At 44.5% G+C, this 27920-nt stretch overlaps 1 protein-coding gene across 3 annotated transcripts in view; it reads left to right on the top strand.

The window, feature by feature from the left end:
• Nucleotides 1–27920, top strand: part of LOC138638124 (probable cation-transporting ATPase 13A4) — a 581505-nt gene that overhangs the window by 202057 nt on the left and 351528 nt on the right. For all 3 annotated transcript variants that reach the window (XM_069727152.1, XM_069727151.1, XM_069727153.1), the window contains 4 exons: nucleotides 4307–4377; nucleotides 4602–4682; nucleotides 4791–4860; nucleotides 7213–7347. In XM_069727152.1, coding sequence (XP_069583253.1) covers nucleotides 4307–4377; nucleotides 4602–4682; nucleotides 4791–4860; nucleotides 7213–7347 — 357 coding nt within the window. The remainder of the gene's footprint in view (nucleotides 1–4306; nucleotides 4378–4601; nucleotides 4683–4790; nucleotides 4861–7212; nucleotides 7348–27920) is intronic.

The following is a 27920-nucleotide window of genomic DNA, read 5'->3' as shown; positions in this document are numbered from 1 at the left end:
TTACTGGCTTTACTACTCTGGTGGAGAAAATTGCGCGGGAGCCCACGCCAATTTTTTCAGCGATTTAACCCTTAAATTGCCTTTCAACCCTTAAATTTTATAGCTTTCAGCAATTTAAGGGTTCAATCGCTGAAAAAATTGGCGTGGGCTCCCGCGCAATTTTCTCCGCCAGAGTAGTAAAGCCAGTGACTGAGGGCAGATATTAATAGCCTAGAGAGGGTCCACAGTTTTTGCCCCCCCCTGGCTAAAAACATCTGCCCCCAGCCACCCCACAAAAGGCACATCTGGAAGATGCGCCTATTCTGGCACTTGGCAACTCTCTTCCCATTCCCATGTAGCGGTGGGATATGGGGTAATGAAGGGTTAATGTCACCTTGCTATTGTAAGGTGACATTAAGCCAGATTAATAATGGAGAGGCGTCAATTCTGACACCTATCCATTATTAAACCATTTGCATTAAATGGTTAAGAAAACACACACACATTATTTAAAAGTATTTTAATGAAATAAAAACACAGGTTGTTTTAATATTTCATTGTACGCTCAATCCACTCGCTGAAGACCCTCGCTCTGTAACAAATAAAAAATAATAAACCAACAATATCCATACCTTCCGTAGATCTGTAACGTCCCACGTTGTAAATCCATCTGAAGGGGTTAAAATATTTTACAGCCACAAGCTCTGCTAATGCAGCTGTGCTTGTGGCTGTAACCCCAGCGAATGAAGGTAAAGTAGGTCAATGACCTATAGTTACCTTCATTCGCGGTGATGCGCCCCCTGCTGGATGTCCTCATATGACCTCGAGCCTGGGAACTTTTCCCACGCTCCAGGGACATCCAGCAGGGGGCGCATCACCGCGAATGAAGGTAACTACAGGTCATTGACCTACATTACTTTCATTCGCTGGGGTTTACAGCCACGAGCAGCACTGCATTAGCAGAGCTCCTGGCTGTAAAATATTTTAACCCCTTCAGATGGTTTTACAACGTGGGATGTTACAGATCTACGGAAGGTATGTATATTGTTAGTTTATTATTTTTTGTTTGTTACAGAGCGAGGGTCTTCAGCGAGTGGATTGAGCGTACAATAAAATATTACAACAAACGGTCTGTTTATTTCATTAAAATACTTTTTAATATTGTGTGTGTGTTTTTTTTAACTCTTTCATACAATTGGATTAATAATGGATAGGTGTCATAATTGACGCCTCTCCATTATTAATCTGGCTTAATGTCAACTTACAATAGCAAGGTGGCATTAACCCTTCATAACCCCATATCCCACCGCTACACGGGAATGGGAAGAGAGTGGCCAAGTGCCAGAATAGGTGCATCTTACAGATGTGTCTTTTCTGGGGTGGCTGGGGGCAGGTGTTTTTAGCCAGGGGGGAACCAATAACCGTGGACCCTCTCCAGGCTATTAATATCTGCCCTCAGTCACTGGCTTTACTACTCTGGTGGAGAAAATTGCACGGGAGCCCGCGCCAATTTTTTCCGCGATTTAACCCTTAAATTTAAGTGCTAGAGCGCTGAAATTTTGCACATACACACTACTAACATTAGTAGTGTGGAATATGCAAAAAAAGGGGGATATGACATGGTTTACTGTATGTAAACCATGTCTCAAATCATGTCGGGTTTTGGCAGGAGAAATGAAAAGCCGGTAATTGAATTACCGGCTTTTCTGCTATATCGCGCTGAAGATAATATAAATATATATATATATATATGCATCTGAATGACATTTATATATATATATATATATATATATATATACAGTTAGGTCCATATATATTTGGACAGAGACAACATTTTTCTAATTTTGGTTAAAGACATTACCACAATGAATTTTACACATAACAATTCAGATGCAGTTGAAGTTCAGACTTTCAGCTTTCATTTGAGGGTATCCACATTAAAATTGGATGAAGGGTTTAGGAGTTTCAGCTCCTTAACATGTGCCACCCTGTTTTTAAAGGGACCAAAAGTCATTGGAAAATTGACTCCAAGGCTATTTCATGGACAGGTGTGGGCAATCCCTTCGTTATGTCATTCTCAGTTGAGCAGATAAAAGTCCTGGAGTTGATTTGAGGTGTGGTGCTTGCATTTGGAAGGTTTTGCTGTGAAGTAAACATGTAGTCAAAGGAGCTCTCCATGCAGGTGAAACAAGCCATCCTTAAGCTGCAAAAACAGAAAAAACCCATCCGAGAAATTGCTACAATATTAGGAGTGGCAAAATCTACAGTTTGGTACATCCTGAGAAAGAAAGAAAGCACTGGTGAACTCATCAATGCAAAAAGACCTGGGCGCCCACGGAAAACAACAGTGGTGGATGATCGCAGAATAATCTCCATGGTGAAGAGAAACCCCTTCACAACAGCTAACCAAGTGAACCACACTCTCCAGGAGGTAGGCGTATCAATATCCAAATCTATCATAAAGAGTAAACTGCATGAAAGTAAATACAGAGGGTTCACTGCACAGTGCAAGTCACTCATAAGCATCAAGAATAAAAAGGCTAGACTGGACTTTGCTATAAAACATCTAAAAAAACCAGTACAGTTCTGGAAGAACATTCTTTGGACAGATGAAACCAAGATCAACGTCTACCAGAATGATGGAAAAGAGAAAAGTATGGCGAAGGCGTGGTACAGCTCATGATCCAAAGCATACCACATCATCTGTAAAACATGGCAGAAGCAGTGTGATGGCTTGGGCATGCGTGGCTGCCAGTGGCACTGGGTCACAAGTGATTATTGATGATGTGACACAGGACAGAAGCAGCCAAATGAATTCTGAGGTATTCAGAGACATACTGTGTGTTCAGATCCAGCCAAATGCAGCAAAACTGATTGGTCGTTGTTTCATACTACAGATGGACAATGACCCAGAACATAAAGCCAAAGCAACCCAGGAGTTTATTAAAGCAAAGAAGTGGAATATTCTTGAATGGCCAAGTCAGTCACCTGATCTCAACCCAATTGAGCATGCATTACACTTGTTAAAGACTAAACTTCAGACAGAAAGGCCCAAAACAAACAGCAACTGAAAACCACCGCAATGAAGGCCTGGCAGAGCATCAAAAAGGAGGAAACACAGTGTCTGGTGATGTCCATGAGTTGAAGACTTCAGGCAGTCATTGCCAACAAACGGTTTTCAAACAAGTACTAAAAATGAACATTTTATTTAAAATTATTGAATCTGTCCAATTACTTTTGGTCCTTTAAAAACAGAGTAACACATGTTAAGGAGCTGAAACTCCTAAACCCTTCATCCAATTTTAATGTGGATACCCTCAAATGAAAGCTGAAAGTCTGAACTTCAACTACATCTGAATTATTTTGTTTAAAATTCATTGTGGTAATGTCTATAACCAAAATTAGAAAAATGTTGTCTCTGTCCAAATATATATGGACCTAACTGTATCTATATATATATATATATATAAAATGAAACCCGACTTTTAAGTAGAGATCGCCGACCGCCGACCCGATCCCAGAGTGGGATCAGGTCGGGTTTCACGAAACCCGACTTTGCTAAAAGTCGGCGACTTTTGAAAAGTGCCAATCTGTTTCGCTCAACCCTAATAATGTCTTTCAATTGACCTCATGTGGTAATAATATCCCAAATTGGAACTATATTGTAATACTGTCCAGCCAATTGGCATCATATAATAATGTCCCCATTTGGCCCCATACAGTAATATTGCCTGCCAATTGGTCCTATACACTAATAATGTCTCTAATTTTGGCCCCAATACTGTAATAATGTCCCCATCCTTGCTCTAGTATAGTATTAATGTCCCTCTTCTTGGAATAAAACAAAGTTTCTTCTCACATATCTCTGCTCCCACAAATAGCAGCATCTTCTTCTTCCTCCTCCAATTCTGACGCAGGCGGGTGGTGCAATGCAGTGATGTCATTGCACCACTTGCTGACCTCTGAAAGGCTTGAGGCTTGTGGAGAACACCCATTCAGGTGGAAATAGAGCTGGCATCGGTGTGCCTCCATCCTCCATGGGTCCGGCCCTTACTCCCCTGTTCGCTTATTAAAGTAATGTGCCCTGCTATGATGTTGAAGTCAAGATGTCAAAACATTTTTTACATAAAGAAGTAGAAGTATGGCTGTTTCAGGGCTTGCATCCAATAAAATTTTACCTTTTTTATAGAGATCTGATGTGACCGTCATCAGAAATCTAATGTAGAAATAATTTGCAAATCTGCCTGGAGATGCACTGAGGGTCCACTGGTGGTGTGTCTAATTAGCAGTACAGAGTCTATATTTTACATCAATTCTTTTTTTTTAGGTGCGCTGTTTAAGAGTACAGAAAATCAGATATGTTTGGAACACATTAGAAGGACATTTTCAAAAAATTGGGTAAGTCTAAGAAATATATAATATTTAAGAAGGACCAAACAGATTTATCAAAAAGTTGCCTTTGGTCAATCAAAGCACAAAAGCTATTCAAGCAAATGTTTGTCAATATTAAATAAAAATAATGATATTTTAAAAATATAGATTTTTTTAAATGTATTATTTTCCTGATTTATATTTAATTGTTTTTTTAATACATTTGAGAATAATTTTCCTTTTTTATTTAGGGTTCTAGAAGATGAATACTCTTGTTCAGATATACAAGCAAGGTTTGGCTCTGGTTTATCTCAAGAAGAGCAGGAAATCCGGTATGTGTAGACATTACATTACAACATTTTGTGTTAGTTGTTTGTTACTTTGTTGTTCAAGGTTTACTAATATGTCAATATTTCATTATACTTAATTTTGAAATACAGAAAACAAATATGTGGATTGAACAAACTTGAGGTAGAAGTTACTCCAATCTGGAAGCTGTTTTTCAAAGAGGTGAGGGATTTATGTTTCTTTTCTCCTAATACTGTACTTCACTTTCTAAATTAAGGGACAGAAATGGGACAGAAATGCTGTGGACTTTGTCATCCAAATTTATGAGGCAGAAAATACGTAGTGTTTTGCAGTACAAGTAAAAAGGATGAGGTTTTCCTGAATTTCATCTACTTGCTGCAGAAATCATGACAATTTACTTGTATAGCAGATTTTAAATCAGCAGCATGTTCAGTTATGTTGTAGAACAATTTGCTGATTTGTTATGAATTTCTCACAACCCTGCAAACCCTCCCCAAAAAAACACTTTTTACAAAATTTTAATTAAAATCATCAATCATGACACTCTTAGTCTTCACCACTGATGCATCTGTAGTTGCCTTGCTAAGTCTGCTGCTCTTCTCTTAAAACTTGATCTCCTACGAGGACATCTTGTCCAATATGACAACTTGATTGGCTGCTGCATTCATTCGAGTATGATTTCTTTTGATATTTTATGGTGCAAAAAATAGTTTACAAAAATATTTTTATTCACTACAGGACTTAGTGGTCCTCTAGGAAGGTCCTGAAGTTGCTGCAGCAATAAGAGGTTCGCATGGCCGCACGGCCATGCGCTAGTATCAAACCAATGTCTACGAGCTCAGTGCCAGTGTGGTCATGTCTGGATGCGGTTAGGGTTTGGCTGAAATAAGCCACTAGAATACCAGCACCTCCGGTGAGGAGTTGTTTGTCTGTTTTCTCTGACTGCATGACCACAGTTTGCTCTGGTTTGTAGCTGTGTACCTCTGTGAGGTTAACAAGGCACAGCATCTTGTTCCTAGCGACTCTGTGGAGTTAACAGAGTTCGCTTATAGCGCCGCAATTTGCCAGCAGCAGGTTCCTCTCCTGCACGGTGGACCCTGGGTTGCGAATGCACCTAATAATACATGTATATATACTCGGTGCGTTCCGCCAACCCTAACATAATACTAGCGCATGGCCGTGCGGCCATGCAAGCCTTTTATAGCTGCAGCAACTTCAGGACCTTCCTAGAGGACCAATAGTAGCTGGTACAGTACCGGAGCAACTCCAGGACCTTCCTAGAGGACCAATGGGAGCTGCTACAGTATCTGAGCATGTGACCCCGACCTCCAATGAGAGGTCTTACCCTGGGCATGCTCAAAAGGGGAAAAGCAGGACTTAGAGATGTCTCCTCACCGCTGACCAGTACTGGCTACAAAGTCATAGCCTAGAAGAACAGTAGTAACCAGTCACCCAGTATCAGCCTGAGCCAGACGCTGGGACTAACGTCTCCGCTGAGTAGGCTCCACTGCGGCTGGAGAAGAATGGGACACCTATCACCTGGCCCCTAGGACTCCTTCTCTCTCTGGAGCTCCTTTTCCCCCATTGCTCCTCTGTCTCCTCTTCTCCTCAACAACTGACTCAACCTCCCTCCTGTTTCCATAACAACACTTCACTCCCAACTGTCACTCTACCTCAGGTCTCCAACCCTTATCTCCTTCCTCCACCCACACCCTCTACCTAGGTCCCCCCTCCAGCCTGAGATGGAACCCTCCTTAAACAGGGTCCACCCAGATCCCCTGGCCTGGAGTGGTGTGGTGTTAAATGCTAGTGTGCGGGTACCGGGTAGCGTAGGATACCACACCTCTGGCTGAGGTGCAGTACCTCTGTGGTGACTGGACCCTCAGAGGCACCACAGATACATAAAAAACAATTAACATTACAAAATAGGTCTTATAGCAAAAGGAGGAACAGAAAATATAAAGTAGGCGTCCCTATCCATCAAACATATTCTCCATGGAAGAGAAAATCACCAAGTACTGAAGTCAAATATATAGGTGTCAGGTGACAAGATAACTACACGTTCATAGATTAAAGCATATGAAAAATTCAGTTCACATAGAAAATCAGAAGGGTAAAAGAGAGAATAGAAAGAGTAACTATAGATGTGCCGGCGTAATATGAACTGCAAGTTACTCGAATTTTATGAAGTCACAAAAAAGAGTCAGACAGTCAAAGCGCACAAGTGTCCATATTTATAATAATGTCAATCATAATCGCAAATCGGTAGTAAGATTTGCAACCTACCCATGGTGTATGGAGATGGAACGCCCCACACTGCCCCGATGTGCGTTTCACTTTTGCTTTCTCAAGGGGAAGTGTTTCAAGTTTTAAGTTTTAACAGCTTAGATTTCTTTGTGACCATGAAGCACGTTTCACCGCAGGACTGTGTTATTCAGTACTGTATTTGTTATCGCAGCTTTTCCCCAATTCATGGTATGCAGTAAAGCTATGCATTGTTACTAAGTAACTATTTTTAAATAATTCTTATCCCCTTTATTATATTTTGTATAGGTTTTGAATCCATATTACATTTTTCAAGCTTACTCTTTGAGTTTATGGTTTGCTGTTGCCTACTATCAGTATACCGCAATTCTTCTTGTGATAACCTTGGTTTCCATTGCTGCCACAATATTTAATATGAGGAAGGTAAGTGATCTTATAGCTGTAATGTCTAGGCATTTATACATACAGTGGGGCAAAAAAGTATTTAGTCAGTCAGCAATAGTGCAAGTTCCACCACTTAAAAATATGAGAGGCGTCTTCTGTAAGTCTTCACAAGGTTGCCACACACTGTTGTTGGTATGTTGGCCCATTCCTCCATGCAGATCTCCTCTAGAGCAGTGATGTTTTTGGCTTTTCGCTTGGCAACACGGACTTTCAACTCCCTCCAAAGGTTTTCTATAGGGTTGAGATCTGGAGACTGGCTAGGCCACTCCAGGACCTTGAAATGCTTCTTACGAAGCCACTCCTTCTTTGCCCTGGTGGTGTGCTTTGGATCATTGTCATGTTGAAAGACCCAGCCACGTTTCATCTTCAATGCCCTTGCTGATGGAAGGAGGTTTGCACTCAAAATCTCACGATACATGGCCCCATTCATTCTTTCATGTACCCAGATCAGTCGTCCTGGCCCCTTTGCAGAGAAACAGCCCCAAAGCATGATGTTTCCACGACCATGCTTTACAGTAGGTATGGTGTTTGATGGATGCAACTCAGTATTCTTTTTCCTCCAAACACGACAAGTTGTGTTTCTACCAAACAGTTCCAGTTTGGTTTCATCAGACCATAGGACATTCTCCCAAAACTCCTCTGGATCATCCAAATGCTCTCTAGCAAACTTCAGACGGGCCCGGACATGTACTGGCTTAAGCAGTGGGACACATCTGGCACTGCAGGATCTGAGTCCATGGTGGCGTAGCGTGTTACTTATGGTAGGCCTTGTTACATTGGTCCCAGCTCTCTGCAGTTCATTCACTAGGTCCCCTCGCGTGGTTCTGGGATTTTTGCTCACCGTTCTTGTGATCATTCTGACCCCACGGGGTGGGATTTTGCGTGGAGCCCCAGATCGAGGGAGATTATCAGTGGTCTTGTATGTCTTCCATTTTCTAATTATTGCTCCCACTGTTGATTTCTTCACTCCAAGCTGGTTGGCTATTGCAGATTCAGTCTTCCCAGCCTGGTGCAGGGCTACAATTTTGTTTCTGGTGTCCTTTGACAGCTCTTTGGTCTTCACCATAGTGGAGTTTGGAGTCAGACTGTTTGAGGGTGTGCACAGGTGTCTTTTTATACTGATAACAAGTTTAAACAGGTGCCATTACTACAGGTAATTAGTGGAGGAAAGAGGAGACTCTTAAAGAAGAAGTTGCAGGTCTGTGAGAGCCAGAAATCTTGATTGTTTGTTTCTGACCAAATACTTATTTTCCACCATAATATGCAAAAAAAAAGATAAAAAAACAGACAATGTGATTTTCTGGATTTTTTTTTCTCAGTTTGTCTCCCATAGTTGAGGTCTACCTATGATGTAAATTAGAGACGCCTCTCATCTTTTTAAGTGGTGGAACTTGCACTATTGCTGACTGACTAAATACTTTTTTGCCCCACTGTATATATGAAAATCTGTCAGATAATACTCAGTTTCTTCCTGAAAATGATTGCAATCACAAATTCTTTGGTATTATTATATTCATTTAATTTGTCTTAAATGAAAAAACACAAAAGAGAATGAAGCAAAAAGCAAAACATTGATCATTTCACACAAAACTCCATAAATGGGCCAGACAAAAGTATTGGCACCCTCAGCCTAATACTTGGTTGCACAACCAAAATAACTGCGACCAACCGCTTCCGGTAACCATCAATGAGTTTCTTACAATGCTCTGCTGGAATTTTAGACCATTCTTCTTTGGCAAAAAGGTCCAGGTCCCTGATATTTGAAGGGTGCCTTCTCCAAACTGCCATTTTTAGATCTCTCCACAGGTGTTTTATGGGAATCAGGTCTGAACTCATTGCTGGCCACCTTAGAAGTCTCCAGTGCTTTCTCTCAAACCATTTTCTAGTGCTTTTTGAAGTGTGTTTTGGGTCATTGTCCTGCTGGAAGACCCAAGATCTCTGAGGGAGACCCAGCTTTCTCACACTGGGCCCTACATTATGCTGCAAAATGTGTTGGTAGTCTTCAGACTTCATAATGCCATGCACACGGTCAAGCAGTCCAGTGCCAGAGGCAGCAAAGCAACCCCAAAACATCAGGGAACCTCCGCCATGTTTGACTGTAGGGATCGTGTTCTTTTCTTTGAATGTCTCTTTTTTTTCTCCTGTAAACTCTGTGTTTATGCCTTTGCCCAAAAAGCTCTACTTTTGTCTCATCTGACCAGAGAACATTCTTCCAAAACGTTTTAGGCTTTTTCAGGTAAGTTTTGGCAAACTTCAGCCTGGCTTTTTTATGTCTCGGGGTAAGAAGTGGGGTCTTCCTGGGTCTCCTACCATACAGTCCCTTTTCATTCAGACGCCGACAGATAATACGGGTTGACACTGTTGTACCCTTGGACTGCAGGGCAGCTTGAACTTGTTTGGATGTTAGTCTACGTTCTTTATCCAACATCCGCACAATCTTGCACTGAAATCTCTTGTCAATTTTACTTTTCCATTAACGTCTAGTTAGGTTAGCCAGAGTGCCATGGGCTTTAAAGTTCTTGATGACACTGCGCACCACAGTAGACACAGGAACATTCAGGTCTTTGGAGATGGACTTGTAGCCTTGAGATTGCTCATGCTTCCTCACAATTTGGTTTCCCAAGTCCTCAGACAGTTCTTTGGTCTTCTTTCTTTTCTCCATGCTCAATGTGGTACACAAGGACACAGAACAGAGGTTGAGTCAACTTTAATCCATGTCAACTGGCTGCAAGTGTGATTTAGTTATTGCCAACACCTGTTAGGTGCCACAGGTAAGTTACAAGTGCTGATAATTACACAAATTAGAGAAGCATCACATGATTTTTCGAATGGTGCTAATACTTTTGTCCACCCCCTTTTTTATGTTTGGTGTGGAATTATATCCAATTTGGCTTTAGGACAATTCTTTTTGTGTTTTTTCATTTAAGACAAATTAAATTAAGATAATAATACCAAAGAATTTGTGATTGCAATCATTTTCAGGAAGAAACTGAGTATTATCTGACAGAATTGCAGGGGTGTTAATACTTTTGGCCATGACTGTACATGTACAGTATATACGATAAATTATACACTAATATCTAAACCTAAATCTATATACACTTCTCAAAAAAATAGGGTTGAGCGAAACGGATCGGACAAATTCAAAAATTGCCGACTTTCGGCAAAGTCGGGTTTCATGAAACCCGACCCGATCCTAGTGTGGGATCGGCCATGAGGTCGCCGATCTGTGCACAAAAGTCACGTTTCATATGATGCTTTCAGTGCCATTTTTCAGCCAATGAAGGAGGACGCAGAGTGTGGGCAGCATGATGACATAGGTCTCGGTCCCAACCATCTTAGAGAAGGGCATGACAGTGATTGGCTTCTTTCTGTGGTGTCACAGGGGCTATAAAGGGGCGTGCACGCCAACCACCATCTTTCTTCTGCCGATCTTAGCATAGGGAGAGGTTGCTGCAGCTTCATTAGAAGAAGGGATATAGTTAGGGAGGGAAGATTAACCCCCAAACTGCTTGTGCTGTAGCGATTTCCACTGTCCAACACCACCATTTCTTTTGCAGGGACAGTGGAGGCTATAATTTTGTTCATCAGCTCTGTAGCTTATTAGGCTGCCTTATAAGGCTCCCTGATAGCTGCATTGCTGTTTGCACGCTGCTGTGCAAACCAACTGCTTTTTTAGAAGCAAAAATCCTGTTGCTCCTTTCTGCACAGTTATCTTGTTTATTTGTCCACACTTTTGTGTGCAGCAGTCCTTTTTATTGCTGCCATACTTGTCCTGAGATCATTGTAGGGAGATTGAAATTGTACTACAGTCCTTTTATTTTTTCATCTATCTTCCAGCCACTTTCTGCCACTTACATTGTGTTATTTTATACACTTGGCCATAATTTTAGTTCAGTCTCCCCCCAAAAAATGAGATTCAAATTCTCACAAAGTGGATATACTTCAGTCCTGTTAGTTTGTCATATGTCAGCCAGCCTTTTTCTGCCACTTAGATTGCGTTGTTATATACACTGGGCCTGAGTTTTGGTTCAGTCTCCCCCAAAAAAGGGAGATTTAAATTCTCAACAAGTTTATATACACCTTCTACCTTGTTTTACAGTACCATATAACGGTTGTTATTTTGGTTAGATTTTCCAAAAAATGAGGAAGTCTGGTGGAAGAGCCCGTGGGCAGTGGTTGCAAGCTGGTACTGATGGTGGTGGTGGTGGTGGTTCATCTGGTGGTAGTGGCAAAAGCACAATAGCACCTAAGGCTGGAGGTGTTGAGCCAGCGTCATCGTCTGTCTACACAAGGCCTTAACCCCTTCAAGACCCAGCCTATTTTGACCTTAAAGACCTTGCCGTTTTTTGCAATTCTGACCAGTGTCCCTTTATGAGGTAATAACTCAGGAACGCTTCAACGGATCCTAGCGGTTCTGAGATTGTTTTTTCGTGACATATTGGGCTTCATGTTAGTGGTAAATTTAGGTCAATAAATTCTGCGTTTATTTGTGATAAACACGGAAATTTGGCGAAAATTTTGAAAATTTCGCAATTTTCACATTTTGAATTTTTATTCTGTTAAACCAGAGAGATATGTGACACAAAATAGTTAATAAATAACATTTCCCACATGTTTACTTTACATCAGCACAATTTTGGAAACAAAATTTTTTTTTGTTAGGAAGTTATAAGGGTTAAAATTCGACCAGCGATTTGTCATTTTTACAACGAAATTTACAAAACCATTTTTTTTAGGGACCACCTCACATTTGAAGTCAGTTTGAGGGGTCTATATGGCTGAAAATACCCAAAAGTGACACCATTCTAAAAACTGCACCCCTCAAGGTACTCAAAACCACATTCAAGAAGTTTATTAACCCTTCAGGTGCTTCACAGCAGCAGAAGCAACATGGAAGGAAAAAATGAACATTTAACTTTTTAGTCACAAAAATTATCTTTTAGCAACAATTTTTTTATTTTCCCAATGGTAAAAGGAGAAACTGAACCATGAAAGTTGTTGTCCAATTTGTCCTGAGTACGCTGATACCTCATATGTGGGGGTAAACCACTGTTTTGGCGCATGGCAGGGCTTGGAAGGGAAGGAGCGCCATTTGACTTTTTGAATCAAAAATTGGCTCCACTCTTTAGCGGACACCATGTCACGTTTGGAGAGCCCCCGTGTGCCTAAAAATTGGAGCTCCCCCACAAGTGACCCCATTTTGGAAACTAGACGCCCCAAGGAACTTATCTAGATGCATAGTGAGCACTTTGAACCCCCAGGTGCTTCACAAATTGATCCGTAAAAATGAAAAAGTACTTTTTTTTCACAAAAAAATTCTTTTAGCCTCAATTTTTTCATTTTCACGTGGGCAACAGGATAAAATGGATCCTAAAATGAGTTGGGCAATTTCTCCTGAGTACACCAATACCTCACATGTGGAGGTAAACCACTGTTTGGGCACATGGTAAGGCTCGGAAGGGAAGGAGCGCCATTTGACTTTTTGAATGAAAAATTATTTCCATCGTTAGCGGACACCATGTCGCGTTTGGATAGCTCCTGTGTGCCTAAACATTGGCGCTCCCCCACAAGTGACCCCATTTTGGAAACTAGACCCCCCAAGGAACTAATTTAGATGCCTAGTGAGCACTTTAAACCCTCAGGTGCTTCACAAATTGATCTGTAAAAATGAAAAAGTAATTTTTTTTCACAAAAAAATTCTTTTCGCCTCAATTTTTTCATTTTCACATGGGCAGTAGGATAAAATGGATCATAAAATTTGTTGGGCAATTTCTCCCGAGTACGCCGATACCTCATATGTGGGGGTAAACCACTGTTTGGGCACTCGGCAGGGCTCGGAAGAGAAGGCGCGCCATTTGACTTTTTGAATGGAAAATTAGCTCCAATTGTTAGCGGACACCATGTCGCGTTTGGAGAGCCCCTGTGTGCCTAAACATTGGAGCTCCCGCACAAGTGACCCCATTTTGGAAACTAGACCCCCCAAGGAACTTATCTAGATGCATATTGAGCACTTTAAACCCCCAGGTGCTTCACAGAAGTTTATAACGCAGAGCCATGAAAATAAAAAATAATTTTTCTTTCCTCAAAAATGATTTTTTAGCCTGGAATTTCCTATTTTGCCAAGGATAATAGGAGAAATTGGACCCCAAATATTGTTGTCCAGTTTGTCCTGAGTACGCTGATACCCCATATGTGGGGGTAAACCACTGTTTGGGCGCACGGCAGGGCTCGGAAGGAATGGCACGCCATTTGGCTTTTTAAATGGAAAATTAGCTCCAATCATTAGCGGACACCATGTCACGTTTGGAGAGCCCCTGTGTGCCTAAACATTGGAGATCCCCCAGAAATGACACCATTTTAGAAACTAGACCCCCAAAGGAACTAATCTAGATGTGTGGTGAGGACTTTGAACCCCCAAGTGCTTCACAGAAGTTTATAACGCAGAGCCATGAAAATAAAATAAAAAATTATTTTCTCAAAAATGATCTTTTAGCCTGCAATTTTTTATTTTCCCAAGGGTAACAGGAGAAATTTGACCCCAAAAGTTGTTTTCCAGTTTCTCCTGAGTACGCTGATACCCCATATGTGGGGGTAAATCACTGTTTGGGCACATGCCGGGGCTCGGAAGTGAAGTAGTGACGTTTTGAAATGCAGACTTTGATGGAATGCTCTGTGGGCGTCACGTTGCGTTTGCAGAGCCCCTGATGTGGCTTAACAGTAGAAACCCCCCACAAGTGACCCCATTTTGGAAACTAGACCCCCAAAGGAACTTATCTAGATGTGTGGTGAGCACTTTGAACCCCCAAGTGCTTCATAGAAGTTTATAATGCAGAGCCGTGAAAATAATAAATACGTTTTCTTTCCTCAAAAATAATTATTTAGCCCAGAATTTTTTAATTTTCCCAAGGGTAACAGGAGAAATTTGACCCCAATATTTGTTGTCCAGTTTCTCCTGAGTACGGTGATACCCCATATGTGGGGGTAAACTACTGTTTGGGCACATGCCGGGGCTTGGAATTGAAGTAGTGACGTTTTGAAATGCAGACTTTGATGGAATGCTCTGCGGGCGTCACGTTGCGTTTGCAGAGCCCCTGATGTGCCTAAACAGTAGAAACCCCCCACAAGTGACCCCATTTTGGAAACTAGACCCTGAAAGGAACTTATCTAGATGTGTGATGAGCACTTTGAACCCCCAAGTGCTTCATAGAAGTTTATAATGCAGAGCCGTGAAAATAATAAATACGTTTTCTTTCCTCAAAAATAATTATTTAGCCCAGAATATTTTATTTTCCCAAGGGTTACAGGAGAAATTGGACCCCAAAAGTTGTTGTCCAGTTTCTCCTGAGTACGCTGATACCCCATATGTGGGGGTAAACCACTGTTTGGGCACACGTCGGGGCTCAGAAGGGAAGTAGTCACTTTTGAAATGCAGACTTTGATGGAATGGTCTGCGGGTGTCACGTTGCGTTTGCAGAGCCCCTGGTGTGCCTAAACAGTAGAAACCCCCCACAAGTGACCCCATTTTAGAAACTAGACCCCCCAAGGAACTTATCTAGATATGTGGTGAGCACTTTGAACCTCCAAGTGCTTCACAGACGTTTACAACGCAGAGCCGTGAAAATAAAAAATCATTTTTCTTTCCTCAAAAATTATGTTTTAGCAAGCATTTTTTTATTTTCACAAGGGTAACAGGAGAAATTGGACCCCAGTAATTGTTGCGCAGTTTGTCCTGAGTATGCTGGTACCCCATATGTGGGGGTAAACCACTGTTTGGGCACACGTCAGGGCTCGGAAGTGAGGGAGCACCATTTGACTTTTTGAATACGAGATTGGCTGGAATCAATGGTGGCGCCATGTTGCGTTTGGAGACCCCTGATGTGCCTAAACAGTGGTAACCCCTCAATTCTACCTCCAACACTAACCCCAACACACCCCTAACCCTAATCCCAACTGTAGCCATAACCCTAATCACAACCCTAACCCCAACACACCCCTAACCACAACACTAACCCCAACACACCCCTAACCCTAACCACAACCCTAATTCCAACCCTAACCCTAAGGCTATGTGCCCACGTTGCGGATTCGTGTGAGATATTTCCGCACCATTTTTGAAAAATCTGCGGGTAAAAGGCACTGCGTTTTACCTGCGGATTTTCCGCGGATTTCCAGTGTTTTTTGTGCGGATTTCACCTGCGGATTCCTATTGAGGAACAGGTGTAAAACGCTGCGGAATCCGCACAAAGAATTGACATGCTGCGGAAAATACAACGCAGCGTTCCCGCGCGGTATTTTCCGCACCATGGGCACAGCGGATTTGGTTTTTCATATGTTTACATGGTACTGTAAACCTGATGGAACACTGCTGCGAATCCGCAGCCAAATCCGCACCGTGTGCACATAGCCTAATTCTAAAGGTATGTGCACACGCTGCGGAAAACGCTGCGGATCCGCAGCAGTTTCCCATGAGTGTACAGTTCAATGTAAACCTACGGGAAACAAAAATCGCTGTACACATGCTGCGGAAAAACTGCACGGAAACGCAGCGGTTTACATTCCGCAGCATGTCACTTCTTTGTGCGGATTCCGCAGCGGTTTTACAACTGCTCCAATAGAAAATCGCAATTGTAAAACCGCAGTGAAATGCGCAGAAAAAAACGCGGTAAATCCGCCATAAATCCGCAGCGGTTTAGCACTGCGGATTTATCAAATCCGCAGCGGAAAAATCCGCAGAGGACCAGAATACGTGTGCACATTCCTAACCCTAACCCTAACCCTAGCCCTAACCCTACCCCTAACCCTAACCCTACCCCTAACCCTACCCCTACCCCTAACCCTAACCCTACCCCTAACCCTACCCCTAACCCTAACCCTACCCCTACCCCTAACCCTAACCCTATTCTAACATTAGTGGGAAAAAAAAAATTTCTTTATTTTTTTATTGTCCCTACCTATGGGGGTGACAAAGGGGGGGGGTCATTTATTATTTTTTTTATTTTGATCACTGAGATAGATTATATCTCAGTGATCAAAATGCACTTTGGAACGAATCTGCCGGCCGGCAGATTCGGCGGGCGCACTGCGCATGCGCCCGCCATTTTGGAAGATGGCGGCGCCCGGGAGAAGACGGACGGGACCCCGGCTGGATCGGTAAGTATGATAGGGTGGGGGGGGACCACGGGGGGGGGGATCGGAGCACGGGGGGGGGAATCGGAGCGCGGGAGGGGTGGAACGGAGCGCGGGGGGCGTGGAACGGAGCACGGGGGGGCTGGAACGGAGCACGGGGGGGTGGAACGGAGCACGGGGGGGGGTGGATCGGAGTGCAGGGGGGGTGATTGGAGCACGGGGGGGTGATTGGAGCACGGGGCGAGCGGACACGAGCACGGGGGGGAGCGGAGCACAGGGCGGAGGGGAGCCGGAGCAGTGTACCGGCCAGATCGGGGGGGTGGGGGGGCGATCGGAGGGGTGGGGTGGGGGCACACTAGTATTTCCAGCCATGGCCGATGATATTTCAGCATCGGCCATGGCTGGATTGTAATATTTCACCCGTTATAATGGGTGAAATATTACAAATCGCTCTGATTGGCAGTTTCACTTTCAACAGCCAATCAGAGCGATCGTAGCCACGAGGGGGTGAAGCCACCCCCCCTGGGCTAAACTACCACTCCCCCTGTCCCTGCAGATCGGGTGAAATGGGAGTTAACCCTTTCACCCGGCCTGCAGGGACGCGATCTTTCCATGACGCCGCATAGGCGTCATGGGTCGGAATGGCACCGACTTTCATGACGCCTACGTGGCGTCATGGGTCGGGAAGGGGTTAAAGGCTCCCTTATCTGGGAGTAGGAAAACAGCTTTTAAAGACAGAGCAGCAGGAAAAAGTTTTGGCTTTCCTTGCTGGCTCAGCCTTTCGCCGCCTCTTCAGAAAGTTCCAAATATAAAAGCAGCGAGTCGTCAGTGGATGCTCCCGGTCAGGAACAAGACGTTTCCTTGTGTCCTTCACCCAAACCAAAAATGAAGAATGCGTCCGGCGACACTGCCACTTACAAGATGAATCGGACATTGAGTGCACTGATGCACAGCCACAGCTAGATTATTATGCTGTTCCATTGACTCAGATCACTACATTGCCCTCGCAGTGTACTGAGCCAGAATCTGACCCTGATGAGACTATGGTGCCCCGTCCCAAACGCTACAGCACCTTACACAATGACACAGAGGAAGGTGCACATGACATTGAAGAGGAGGTGATAGATGACCCAGTTGTTGACCCAGTTTGGCAGCCATTGGGGGAAGAGGGTGCCGCTGCCAGTAGCTCAGAAGCGGAGGAGGATGATCCGCAGCAGCCATCTACATCGCAACAGCTGTCATCTGGCAGGCCCATATCAGGCCAAAAATATTTGTCAAAAACAAAAACAGTTTTAGGACAGCGTGGCAATCCAGCGAAAGTAGCACAGCGTGCAATGCCTGAAAAGGTATTCCATAGTAGGAAGAGTGTAGTGTGGCAATTTTTTAACCAAGATCCGAATGATCAGTCAAAAGTTATCTGTAAGAAATGCTCAAAGACCTTTAGCAGAGGGAAGAATCTTCAAAATTTAAATACAACGTGCATGCTTAGACATTTAACTAGCATGCACTTGCAAGCCTGGACTAACTACCAAATGTCCCGTACCGTTGGTGCACCTGCTCAGAATGAAGGCAGTCAACAACGCTACATTGCTTCCCTCACTGTAAGCCCACCGGTTAGGACACCACCAGAAGCAAATGTGGAGGTATCATCGCAAGGCCAAAGCAGTCAGGGAATCACGTTATTGGTAGGAAACACTGTATTTAGGCCAACATTAAGAATACCATCACCAACCCTCTCTCAATCTGCCATGTCTACCACCACCCCCGCTAGTTCCACCATATGCAGCTCTCCAGTCCAGATCACAATACAAGAGACTCTCGTTAGGAAAAGAAAGTACTCATCCTCTCATCTGTGTACACAGGGTTTGAACGCCCACATTGCTATACTAATCTCGTTAGAGATGATGCCCTACCGGTTGGTTGAAAGTGAAGCTTTCAAAGACCTGATGGCCTACGCAGTACCACGCTATGACCTACCCAGTCGGCACTTCTTTGCGAGAAAAGCCATCCCAGCCCTCCACCAGCATGTCAAAGACCGCATTGTCCATGCACTGAGGCAATCAGTCAGTGGAAAGGTGCACCTCACAACAGATGCATGGACCAGTAGGCATGGCCAGCGATGTTATGTGTCCATCATGGCGCACTGGGTTAATGTGGTGGATGCAGGGTCCACAGGGGAAAGCCATAGTGGGACAGTTCTGTGCCTAGCCCACGGTCTAGGAAACAGTTGGCTGTAGGCTTTCACCACCCCTCCTCCTCCAGAAGCGAAAGCTCATCCACAGAGCGCAGTCGCAAGACCACTCCATCCGCAGCTGCCAGTGTTGCACACAAGGTGTTCCATTATCGAACAGCTAGTGGTAAGCGTCAGCAGGCTGTGTTACAAATGAAGTGTTTGGGCGACAACAGACACATCGCGGAAGTACTGGCTGAGTACTTGCAGCAACAAACTCAGTTATGGCTGGGCAGTGTACATCTTGAGGCAGGCAAGGTAGTCAGTGATAACGGAAGGAATTTTATGGCTGCCATTGCCCTTTCAGAACAGAAACACTTACCTTGCCTGGCTCACACCTTGAACCTGGTGGTGCAGTGCTTCCTCAAAAATTATCCGGAGTTACCAACCCTGCTCCTGAAGGTGCGAAGACTTTGCTCACACATCCACTGGTCGCCCGTACACTCCAGCCGTATGCTGAACCATCAGCGATTGCTGAATCTTCCCCAGCACTGCCTAATAATTGATGTTGCAACAAGGTGGAACTCCACACTGCACATGGTTCAGAGGCTTTGCGAACAGAGGCGTGCTGTAATTAATTTGTAGGAGGATACACATACACGGGCAGGCATTTGGATGGCAGACACGGAGTTGTCTGGTGTGCAGTGGTCGAAGCTACAAGACCTCTGTGAAGTCCTTCAGTGTTTTGAGGAATGCACACAGCGGGTAAGTGCAGACGACACCATCATAAGCATGAGCATCCCAATAATGCATCTGCTGATGCAAAGTTTGAGGCACATTAAGGAGCTGGCATCTGCAGCCGAGGAGGAGGGAAGGCTTGATGACAGACAGCCATTGTCTGATCAGGGAACTCTCCTGGATGAGGTGGCGGATGAAGAGGAGGAGGAGGAGGAGGATGGGGATGAATATTTATGGGAGGAGGATGCTTCTCAGGGGCAATAGAAACTGGTGGCATTGCAATGTCAGGTACAGGATTTTTGCGGGACACAAGTGATGTTGATTTGCAAGAAAGTGCTCCTCAACCCAGCACAAGCAGTGAAATGACACCTGGAACATTGGCCCACATGGCTGAGTATGCCTTGCGTATCCTAAAAAGGGACCCCCGCATTATCAAAATGATGTCCGATGACGATTACTGGTTGGCCTGCCTCCTGGATCCACGATATAAAGGAAAATTGCAAAATATCATGCCACATGAGAACCTTGAGCAAATTTTGGCCACCAAACAAGCAACTCCAACTCCAAACAAGTAGACCATTTGGTTCAGGTATTCCCAGCACATAGCGGCGGTGATGGTTCTCACATGAGCCATAGGGCGCAACATGGCAGAGGTGTTAGAGGTCCACAAATCAGAAGTGGCGTTGGACAGAGGGGTTTTATGGCCAGGTTGTGGAGTGATTTCCCAATGACTGCTGACACGACCGGTGCTGCTGCATCAATTCAAAGTGACAGGAGACAGCATTTGTCCAGTATGGTTACGAACTACTTTTCCCCCCTTATCGATGTTCTCTCTCACAGGTCATTCCCCTTTGATTACTGGGCATCTAAAATAGACACCTGGCCTGAATTGGCAGAATATGCATTACAGGAGCTCACTTGCCCTGCTGCTAGTGTGCTATCAGAAAGAGTCTTCAGTGCTGCTGGTTCAATACTGACAGAAAAAAGGACACGTCTGGCTATGCAGAATGTTGATGATCTAACCTTCATTAAAATGAACCAATCATGGATTTCAAATTTTTTGGCCCCACCTTCCCCTGCTAACACGTAGCTTGCCTGAAAAATGTCTTGCTTTTGGCCTCCTCTTACTGACTTCTCCAATTCCTCCATTTGCAGCTGCTGAATGTCCACCATAGGCCATTTTTATACCGCCCTAAATGGGCTGACTCCCCCCACAGGGCCGCGGTCACCACCTGGCGCAAGCACCCGTGCGAGTGCCGTTTGCCTGGACAGGTGGGTGGGCCCACTCTTGGGCCACGGCACTGGCACAGGGTCCCTCATAGTACAATGAAGTGTCTCTGACGGTGGTGGTACACAACCAACGTCAGACACACCATCGTAATATAAGGGGCCTTGTGCCAGTACCGCCGCCCATGAGAGAGTGTTCCCCCCCAGCTCGAACAGTGCTCTACCACTTGCAATACTTACCTCTCCCTGCTCAACCACTGTGTAGTCTGTGCTGTTAAATCCTTCAATGGCACTGCCAATACAAATTTGTTGAAATGATAGATGATAGTTAAAATATACAGGGGCCCTGGCCTCCATTTAGACCAGTTAATACTTTGCGCCTACTACCACTGTCTGCTACTCAGCAGAGGAGCCCACCCCTGTACCTAGCTATGCCACCTGTTTATTTATGAACAATTTTTTGGCAGACATTTAGCCCACTTTATTATTTGGGAGTACTAACTGTGTCTGCCACTCATTACAGTTGTCCTCCACTGAACAAAGCAATGCTGCCTGTTTAGTCCTGTTACCAATTTTGAACTGCATTTAGCCTACTTTATTATTTGGGCCTATATCTATGTTTCCTCCTCATCCTGCCCATTGCCTAGCCACTGCTAGATGAGTCTGCTGGTACATTGACCCAGACCACTACATTCCCCTTGCACTCTACACAGCCAGAATCTGACCCTCCTGAAAGTCAGGTTCCCCTTCCCGCATACTATAACACCTTACACGGGGACAAAGAGGAAGGTGCAGATGAAAGTGCAGGCTCCTTCATCAGGTGGGGGGGCATATTCATTGGCGACGTCACTGGCACAGGGCCCCTCATAGTACAAAAGTGTCCCTGCCAGTGAGAGGTGCCACCCGCCGTCAAACACACCGCCGTACTATGAGGGGCCCTGTGCCAGTGCCAAGAGTGGGCCCCCACTGCTTGCTCAGGATCACAGCACTTGCAAAATTGAAATACTTACCTCTCCCTGCTCCACTGCCGTGACGTATTCCGCGTTTCCTGGGCCCACGAAAATCTTGAGCCAGCCCTACCCCCCCACAACTTTAGCCAAATGACCCCCAGTTTTCAATGCCTAACTATTATTATAAAGTAAATTAAGATTGACAAGCTTAAGTAATAAGAATTGATGTTTTTGGCATTAAAATGGGCACTGTAGGTGTTTTCCAGTCCTCCACTCACTGCCGACTTTGATTTCCCATTGACTTGCATTGGGTTTCATGTTTCAGTCGGCCCCCGACTTTTCGCAATAATCGGCCGATTTCACCCGACCCGACTTTTGACAAAGTCGGGTTTCGCGAAACCCAACTCGATCCGAAAAAAGTAAAAGTCGCTTAACTCTAGATATCACTGAATGAAATATTCAAGTTGTAAATCTTTATTCATTACAAAGTGGAATGTGTTGAGAACAATAAAACCGAAAAATGAACAATGTAAATCACAACTAATATCCCACGAAGGTCTAGAGTTGGAATGATGCTCAAAATCAAAGTGGAAAATGAAGTTACTGATCCAACTTCAGTGGAAATGCCTCAAGACAAGGAAATGATGCTCAGTAGTGTGTGTGGCCTCCACGTGCCTGTATGATCTCCCTACAACACCTGTGCATGCTCCTGATGAGGCAGCGGATGGTCTCCTGAGGGATCTCCTCCCAGACCTGGACTAAAGCATTCGCCAACTCCTGGACAGTCTGTGGTGCACTGTGACATTGGTGGATGATGCAAGACATGATGTCCCAGATGTGTTCAATCGGATTCAGGTCTGGGAAAAGGGCAGGTCAGTCGCTAGCTTCAATGCCTTCATCTTGCAGGAACTGCTGACACACTCCAGCCACATGAGGTCTGTCATTGTCCTACATTAGGAGGAACCCAGGGCCAACCGCAACAGCATATGGTCTCACAAGGGGTCTGCAGATCTCATCTCGGTACCTAATGGCAGTCAGGCTACCTTTGGCGAGCACCTGGAGGGCTGTGCGGCCCTCCATACAAATGCCACTCCACATCATTACTGACCCACTACCAAACCGGTCATGCTGAAGGATGATGCAGGCAGCAGATCACTCTCCACAGCGTCTCCAGACTCTGTCACATCTGTCACATGTGCTCAGTGTGAACCTGCTTTCATCTGTGAAGAGCACAGGGCGCCAGTGGCGAATTTGCCAATCCTGGTGTTCTGTGGCAAATGCCAAGCGTCCTGCACGGTCTTGGGCTGTGAGCACAACCCCCATCTGTGGACGTCGGGCACTCAGACCATCCTCATGGAGTCGGTTTCTAACCATTTTTGCAGACATTTGTGTCTGCAAAACACAAGGCCAGAACATTTGTGGCCTGCTGGAGGTCATTTTGCAGGGCTCTGGTATTGCCCCTCCTGTTCCTCCTTGCACAAAGGCTAAGGTACTGGTGCTGCTGCTGGGTTGTTGCCCTCCTACTGCCCCATCCATGTCTCCTGGTGTACTGGCCTGTCTCCTGGTAGCTCCTCCAGCCTCTGGACACTATGCTGACAGACACAGCAAACCTTCTTGCCACAGCTCGCATTGATGTGCCATCCTGGATGAGCTGCACTGCTGAGCCACTTGAGTGGGTTGTAGAGTCTGTCTCATGCTATCACGAGTGTGAAAGCACAACCAACATTCAAAAGTGACCAAAACATCAGCCAGAAAGCATTGGTACTGAGATGTGGTCTGTGTGGTCCCTACCTGCAGAATCACTCCTTTATTGAGGGTGTCTTGATAATTTCCAATAATTTCCATCTGTTGTCTATTCCGTTTGCACAACAGCATGTGAAACTGATTGTCAGACATGTTGTCAGAAGTTTATAGATTAAATGAACAATTTACATTTTACTCAAAAATATACCTATAAAGAGAAAGATCAGACAAACTGAACATTTTGCAATGGTTTCTCAATTTTTGCCAGAGCTGTATATATATTTAGATGTAAATGTGTGTGTGTATATATATATATATATATATATATATATACTAGATGGTGGCCTGATTCTAATGCATATTCTAGAATATGTATGTATATAGCAGCCACATCTATATAGCACAGGCCACGTAGTATATAGGAGCCATGTAGTATATAGCATACAAAGAGTACGTGGCCTGTGCTATATAGTATGTGGCTGCTATATACATACCTACATGTTATAGTACTGCCCATGTAGTATATAGCAGCCATGTAGTATATAGTACTGCCCACGTACTATATAGCAGCCATGTAGTATATAGTACTGCCCACGTAGTATATAGCAGCCATGTAGCATATAGTACTGCCCACGTAGTATATAGCAGCCCTGTAGTATATAGTATTGCCCACGTAGTATATAGCAGCCATGTAGTATATAGTACTGTCCACGTAGTATATAGCAGCCATGTAGTATATAGTACTGTCCACGTAGTATATAGCAGCCATGTAGTATAAAGTACTGCCCACGTAGTATATAACAGCCATGTAGTATATAGTACTGCCCACGTAGTATATAGCAGCCATGTAGCCCACATAGTATTTAGCAGTGTGGGCACATATCCTTGTTAAAAAAAAAGAATTAAAATAAAAAATAGTTACATACTCACCCCCTGGGATCCAACGGCACTGTGGCGATGAGCGCACGGCTGCCGCCATCTTCCGTTCCAAGGATGCATTGCAAAATTGCCCAGAAGAGTTAGCGGTCTCGCGAGGCCGCTAAATCTTCTTGGTAATTTCGCAATGCATCGCCGGGAATGGAAGATGGCAGCCGGCTCTGCGGACAACGAAGGGTGAGTATAGCAGGTTTTTTGTTTTTTTATTATTTTTAACATTAGATTTTTTACTATTGATGCTGCATAGGCAGCATCAATAAAAAAAAATTGGGGACACACAGGGTTAATAGCGGCGGTAACGGAGTGCGTTACCCGTGGCATAACGTGGTCCGTTACCGCCGGCATTAACCCTGTGTTAGCGGTGGCTAGAGGGGAGTATGCGGGCGCCGGGCAGTGACTGTGGGGAGTAAGGAGCGGCCATTTTCTTCCGGACAGTGCCCGTCGCTGATTGGTCGTGGCTGTTTGGCCGCGACCAATCAGCGACTTGGATTTCCTTGACAGACAGAGGCCGCGACCAATGAATATCCGTGACAGACAGAAGGACAGAAAGACGGAAGTGACCCTTAGACAATTATATAGTAGATTGACCAGCACCACCTAAAATAAGTGAAGCAAATGTGACATGATTTTATTATAAACAGCCAAAGAATACAGTAAGCACTCTATAACAAGATGCAGTGTATGCAGAGTATATGAATTTTAAATGCAATTAATTAGAGAATATTGAATCGAGATGACAGAAATCAAATGTGAGTCAAATTTCCTGAAATCTGCAGGTCCCATCAAATTTGAACAAGGTGTGTCTTGATTTATGGAAAATTCTCAAGGGAAGGTCATCACTAGTGTTGAGCATTCCGATACCGCAAGTATCGGGTATCGGCCGATACTTGCGGTATCGGAATTCCGATACCGAGATCCGATATTTTTGTGATATCGGGTATCGGTATCGGAAGTGTAAAATAAAGAATTAAAATAAAAAATATTGTTATATTCACCTCTCCGGCGGCCCCTGGACATCAGCGGGAGGATCCGGCGTCCGGCACGGCTTCTTTCTTCAAAATGCGCGCCTTCAGGACCTGTGGAATGACGTCCCGGCTTCTGATTGGTCGCGTGCCGCCCATGTGACCGCCACGCGACCAATCAGAAGCCGCGACGTCATTCCTCAGCTAAAGTCCTAGAATGAGCGCCTTCTAGGACCTGAGGAATGACGTCGCGGCTTCTGATTGGTCGCGTGGCGGTCACATGGGCGGCACGCGACCAATCAGAAGCCGGGACGTCATTCCACAGGTCCTGAAGGCGCGCATTTTGAAGAAAGAAGCCGTGCCGGACGCCGGATCCTCCCGCTGATGTCCAGGGGCCGCCGGAGAGGTGAATATAACAATATTTTTTATTTTAATTCTTTATTTTACACTTTAATATGGATCCCAGGGCCTGAAGGAGAGTTTCCTCTCCTTCAGACCCTGGGATCCATGAGGATACATTCCGATACTTGATGTCCCATTGACTTGTATTGGTATCGGATATCGGTATCGGCGATATCCGATATTTTTCGGGTATCGGCCGATACTATCCGATACCGATACTTTCAAGTATCGGACGGTATCGCTCAACACTAGTCATCACCATTTTAAACATTGTAGTAGATTATACCTTCACAGACTGCTGCATGGGCTTCCCCAACATATCTTTCAGCTGTAGGGTAGTCTCTTTTTCTCTCTCTCTTCCAAGAAAAGTTATTACAGTGCCTTGCGAAAGTATTCGGCCCCCTGAAACTTTTCAACCTTTTCCCATATATCATGCTTCAAACATAAAGATACCAAATGTAAATTTTTGGTGAAGAATTTAAAATTACCAATAAATTTCGCTCAACTTCACAACTGTGTTCCACTTGTTGATTCTTCACCAAACATTTACATTTGGTATCGTCATGTTTGAAGCATGATATGTGGGAAAAGGTTGAAAAGTTCCAGGGGACCGAATACTTTCGCAAGGCACTGTAAATTATTGAAATTACAGGACAGATAAACATTATAACTAGTGATGCTCAGGTGCTCGTTGCTCGGGTCTAGAATTTTGAAATGCTCGGGTGCTCGACCCGAGCAACAAGCCCAATGTAAGTCTATGGGAAACTCGAGAATTTTTGCCATGCCCCCCCCCCGGGTTCTTTAGAGGGTCCAACAACTGCAGAAATCAATGGGAACAGTGCTCAAATGACATGTGAACATCATGCAGAAGACCCCTGGAAGCATTTCTGACTCCCAAGTCACTGCTGAACAATGTTTTCAGAGTGTTACGCCACTTTTACAGACTCACAATAAAACATACAAAAAGGAAACCAAAATGGATTTTCCTGGGAATTATGTTAAGGAACATCCTTTCCAGGGTAATGCTTTGTATATAAGACAAAATAAATAACTCCAAACAAAAATGCTCCTCCACCACGTAGCGTTTTTGATGTGTTTTTCAACTTTAGCATTGCTTTCAACCAAGACAAATGCATTCACTTGGAAATGTAATTTTAACATTTTACAACCTTATCTGGCCATGTAGTCTATTATTATTATTATTTATTTATATAGCACCATTAATTCCATGGTGCTGTACATGAGAAAGGGGTTACATACAGAGTTATAGATATTGTTTACAGTAAACAAATTTACAGTGACAGACTGGTACAGAGGGGAGAGGACCCTGTCCTTGCGGACTTACATTCTATGACACATGAACAGACACATCCGGTTTTATTTATGAAGGAGGGACTCTGAAAGTCACGATGCCTATTTTTATAGAGCCATCAGGCGCCTTTGCTACTCTTAAACGGCCAGCAGTCAGCCCTCACTATTCTTAGAGAGCCATCAGCCGGCTATGCTTTGTTGTTCCCATTATTAAACAGTGGGTGTCCTATCATGTTATTCCTTACGCAGTGAGTGGCAGGGCTGGCCAAAGTTTGGAAGCATCCCAATAACCCGTTGACGAGATGTACAGGATGGCCTCATGCATCCAAAGTTCCCATTATTAGTAATTTAGCAGTCCCATACAGTTAGCCTATGCATTGTGTAACATCCCTGCCAGGTTCAATGTATGGCTTCCCATCTCCCCTCTTACTCACCACTCTGGGCCATGCTGTGAATTCTGTCCTCTGACGGCTTCATGCTCTGGGCCTCATGTCCTTGCTTGCTGCATACTTCCTGGCTGTATGCTTAGGGCGGCGGTCCCGGCACTTCGTGTTTCTTATAGAGACAATGGGCACGTTCCTAAGGTGTCCCTAGCCAATTGCCAAGAAGCCTCAGGTACTTAAGGCATCCCCACCCATAGGGGGATGCCTGAGCAATGTACTTTCTCAGTTAGTGTCTTGCTGCTGAGTTGCCAGGTTCTTTCCTGCTGTGTCTCTCGCTTGTGCCACCTAGGGGGCTTCGTACCCTGGCCTGCACCTGTATCCTATGTCTCTCGTTTCTGCCTTCCTGAGGGGCAGCATGCCCTGGTCTGATGCTATACTGACACAGGAGTTCTCTATATAGTGTCAGTGTATAGGTAATGCAGCGATCACCAGTGACACTATACACAGGAGATCTGGTATATAGTGTCAGTGTACAGGTAATACCTTGATCACCAGTGACATTATACACCAAAGCTCTGTATATAGTGTATAGTGTACGGGT

This window comes from Ranitomeya imitator, chromosome 5 (assembly GCF_032444005.1).
Source record: "Ranitomeya imitator isolate aRanImi1 chromosome 5, aRanImi1.pri, whole genome shotgun sequence".
Taxonomy (NCBI): domain Eukaryota; kingdom Metazoa; phylum Chordata; class Amphibia; order Anura; family Dendrobatidae; genus Ranitomeya; species Ranitomeya imitator.
This window is presented reverse-complemented; position numbering and strand designations above follow the sequence as displayed.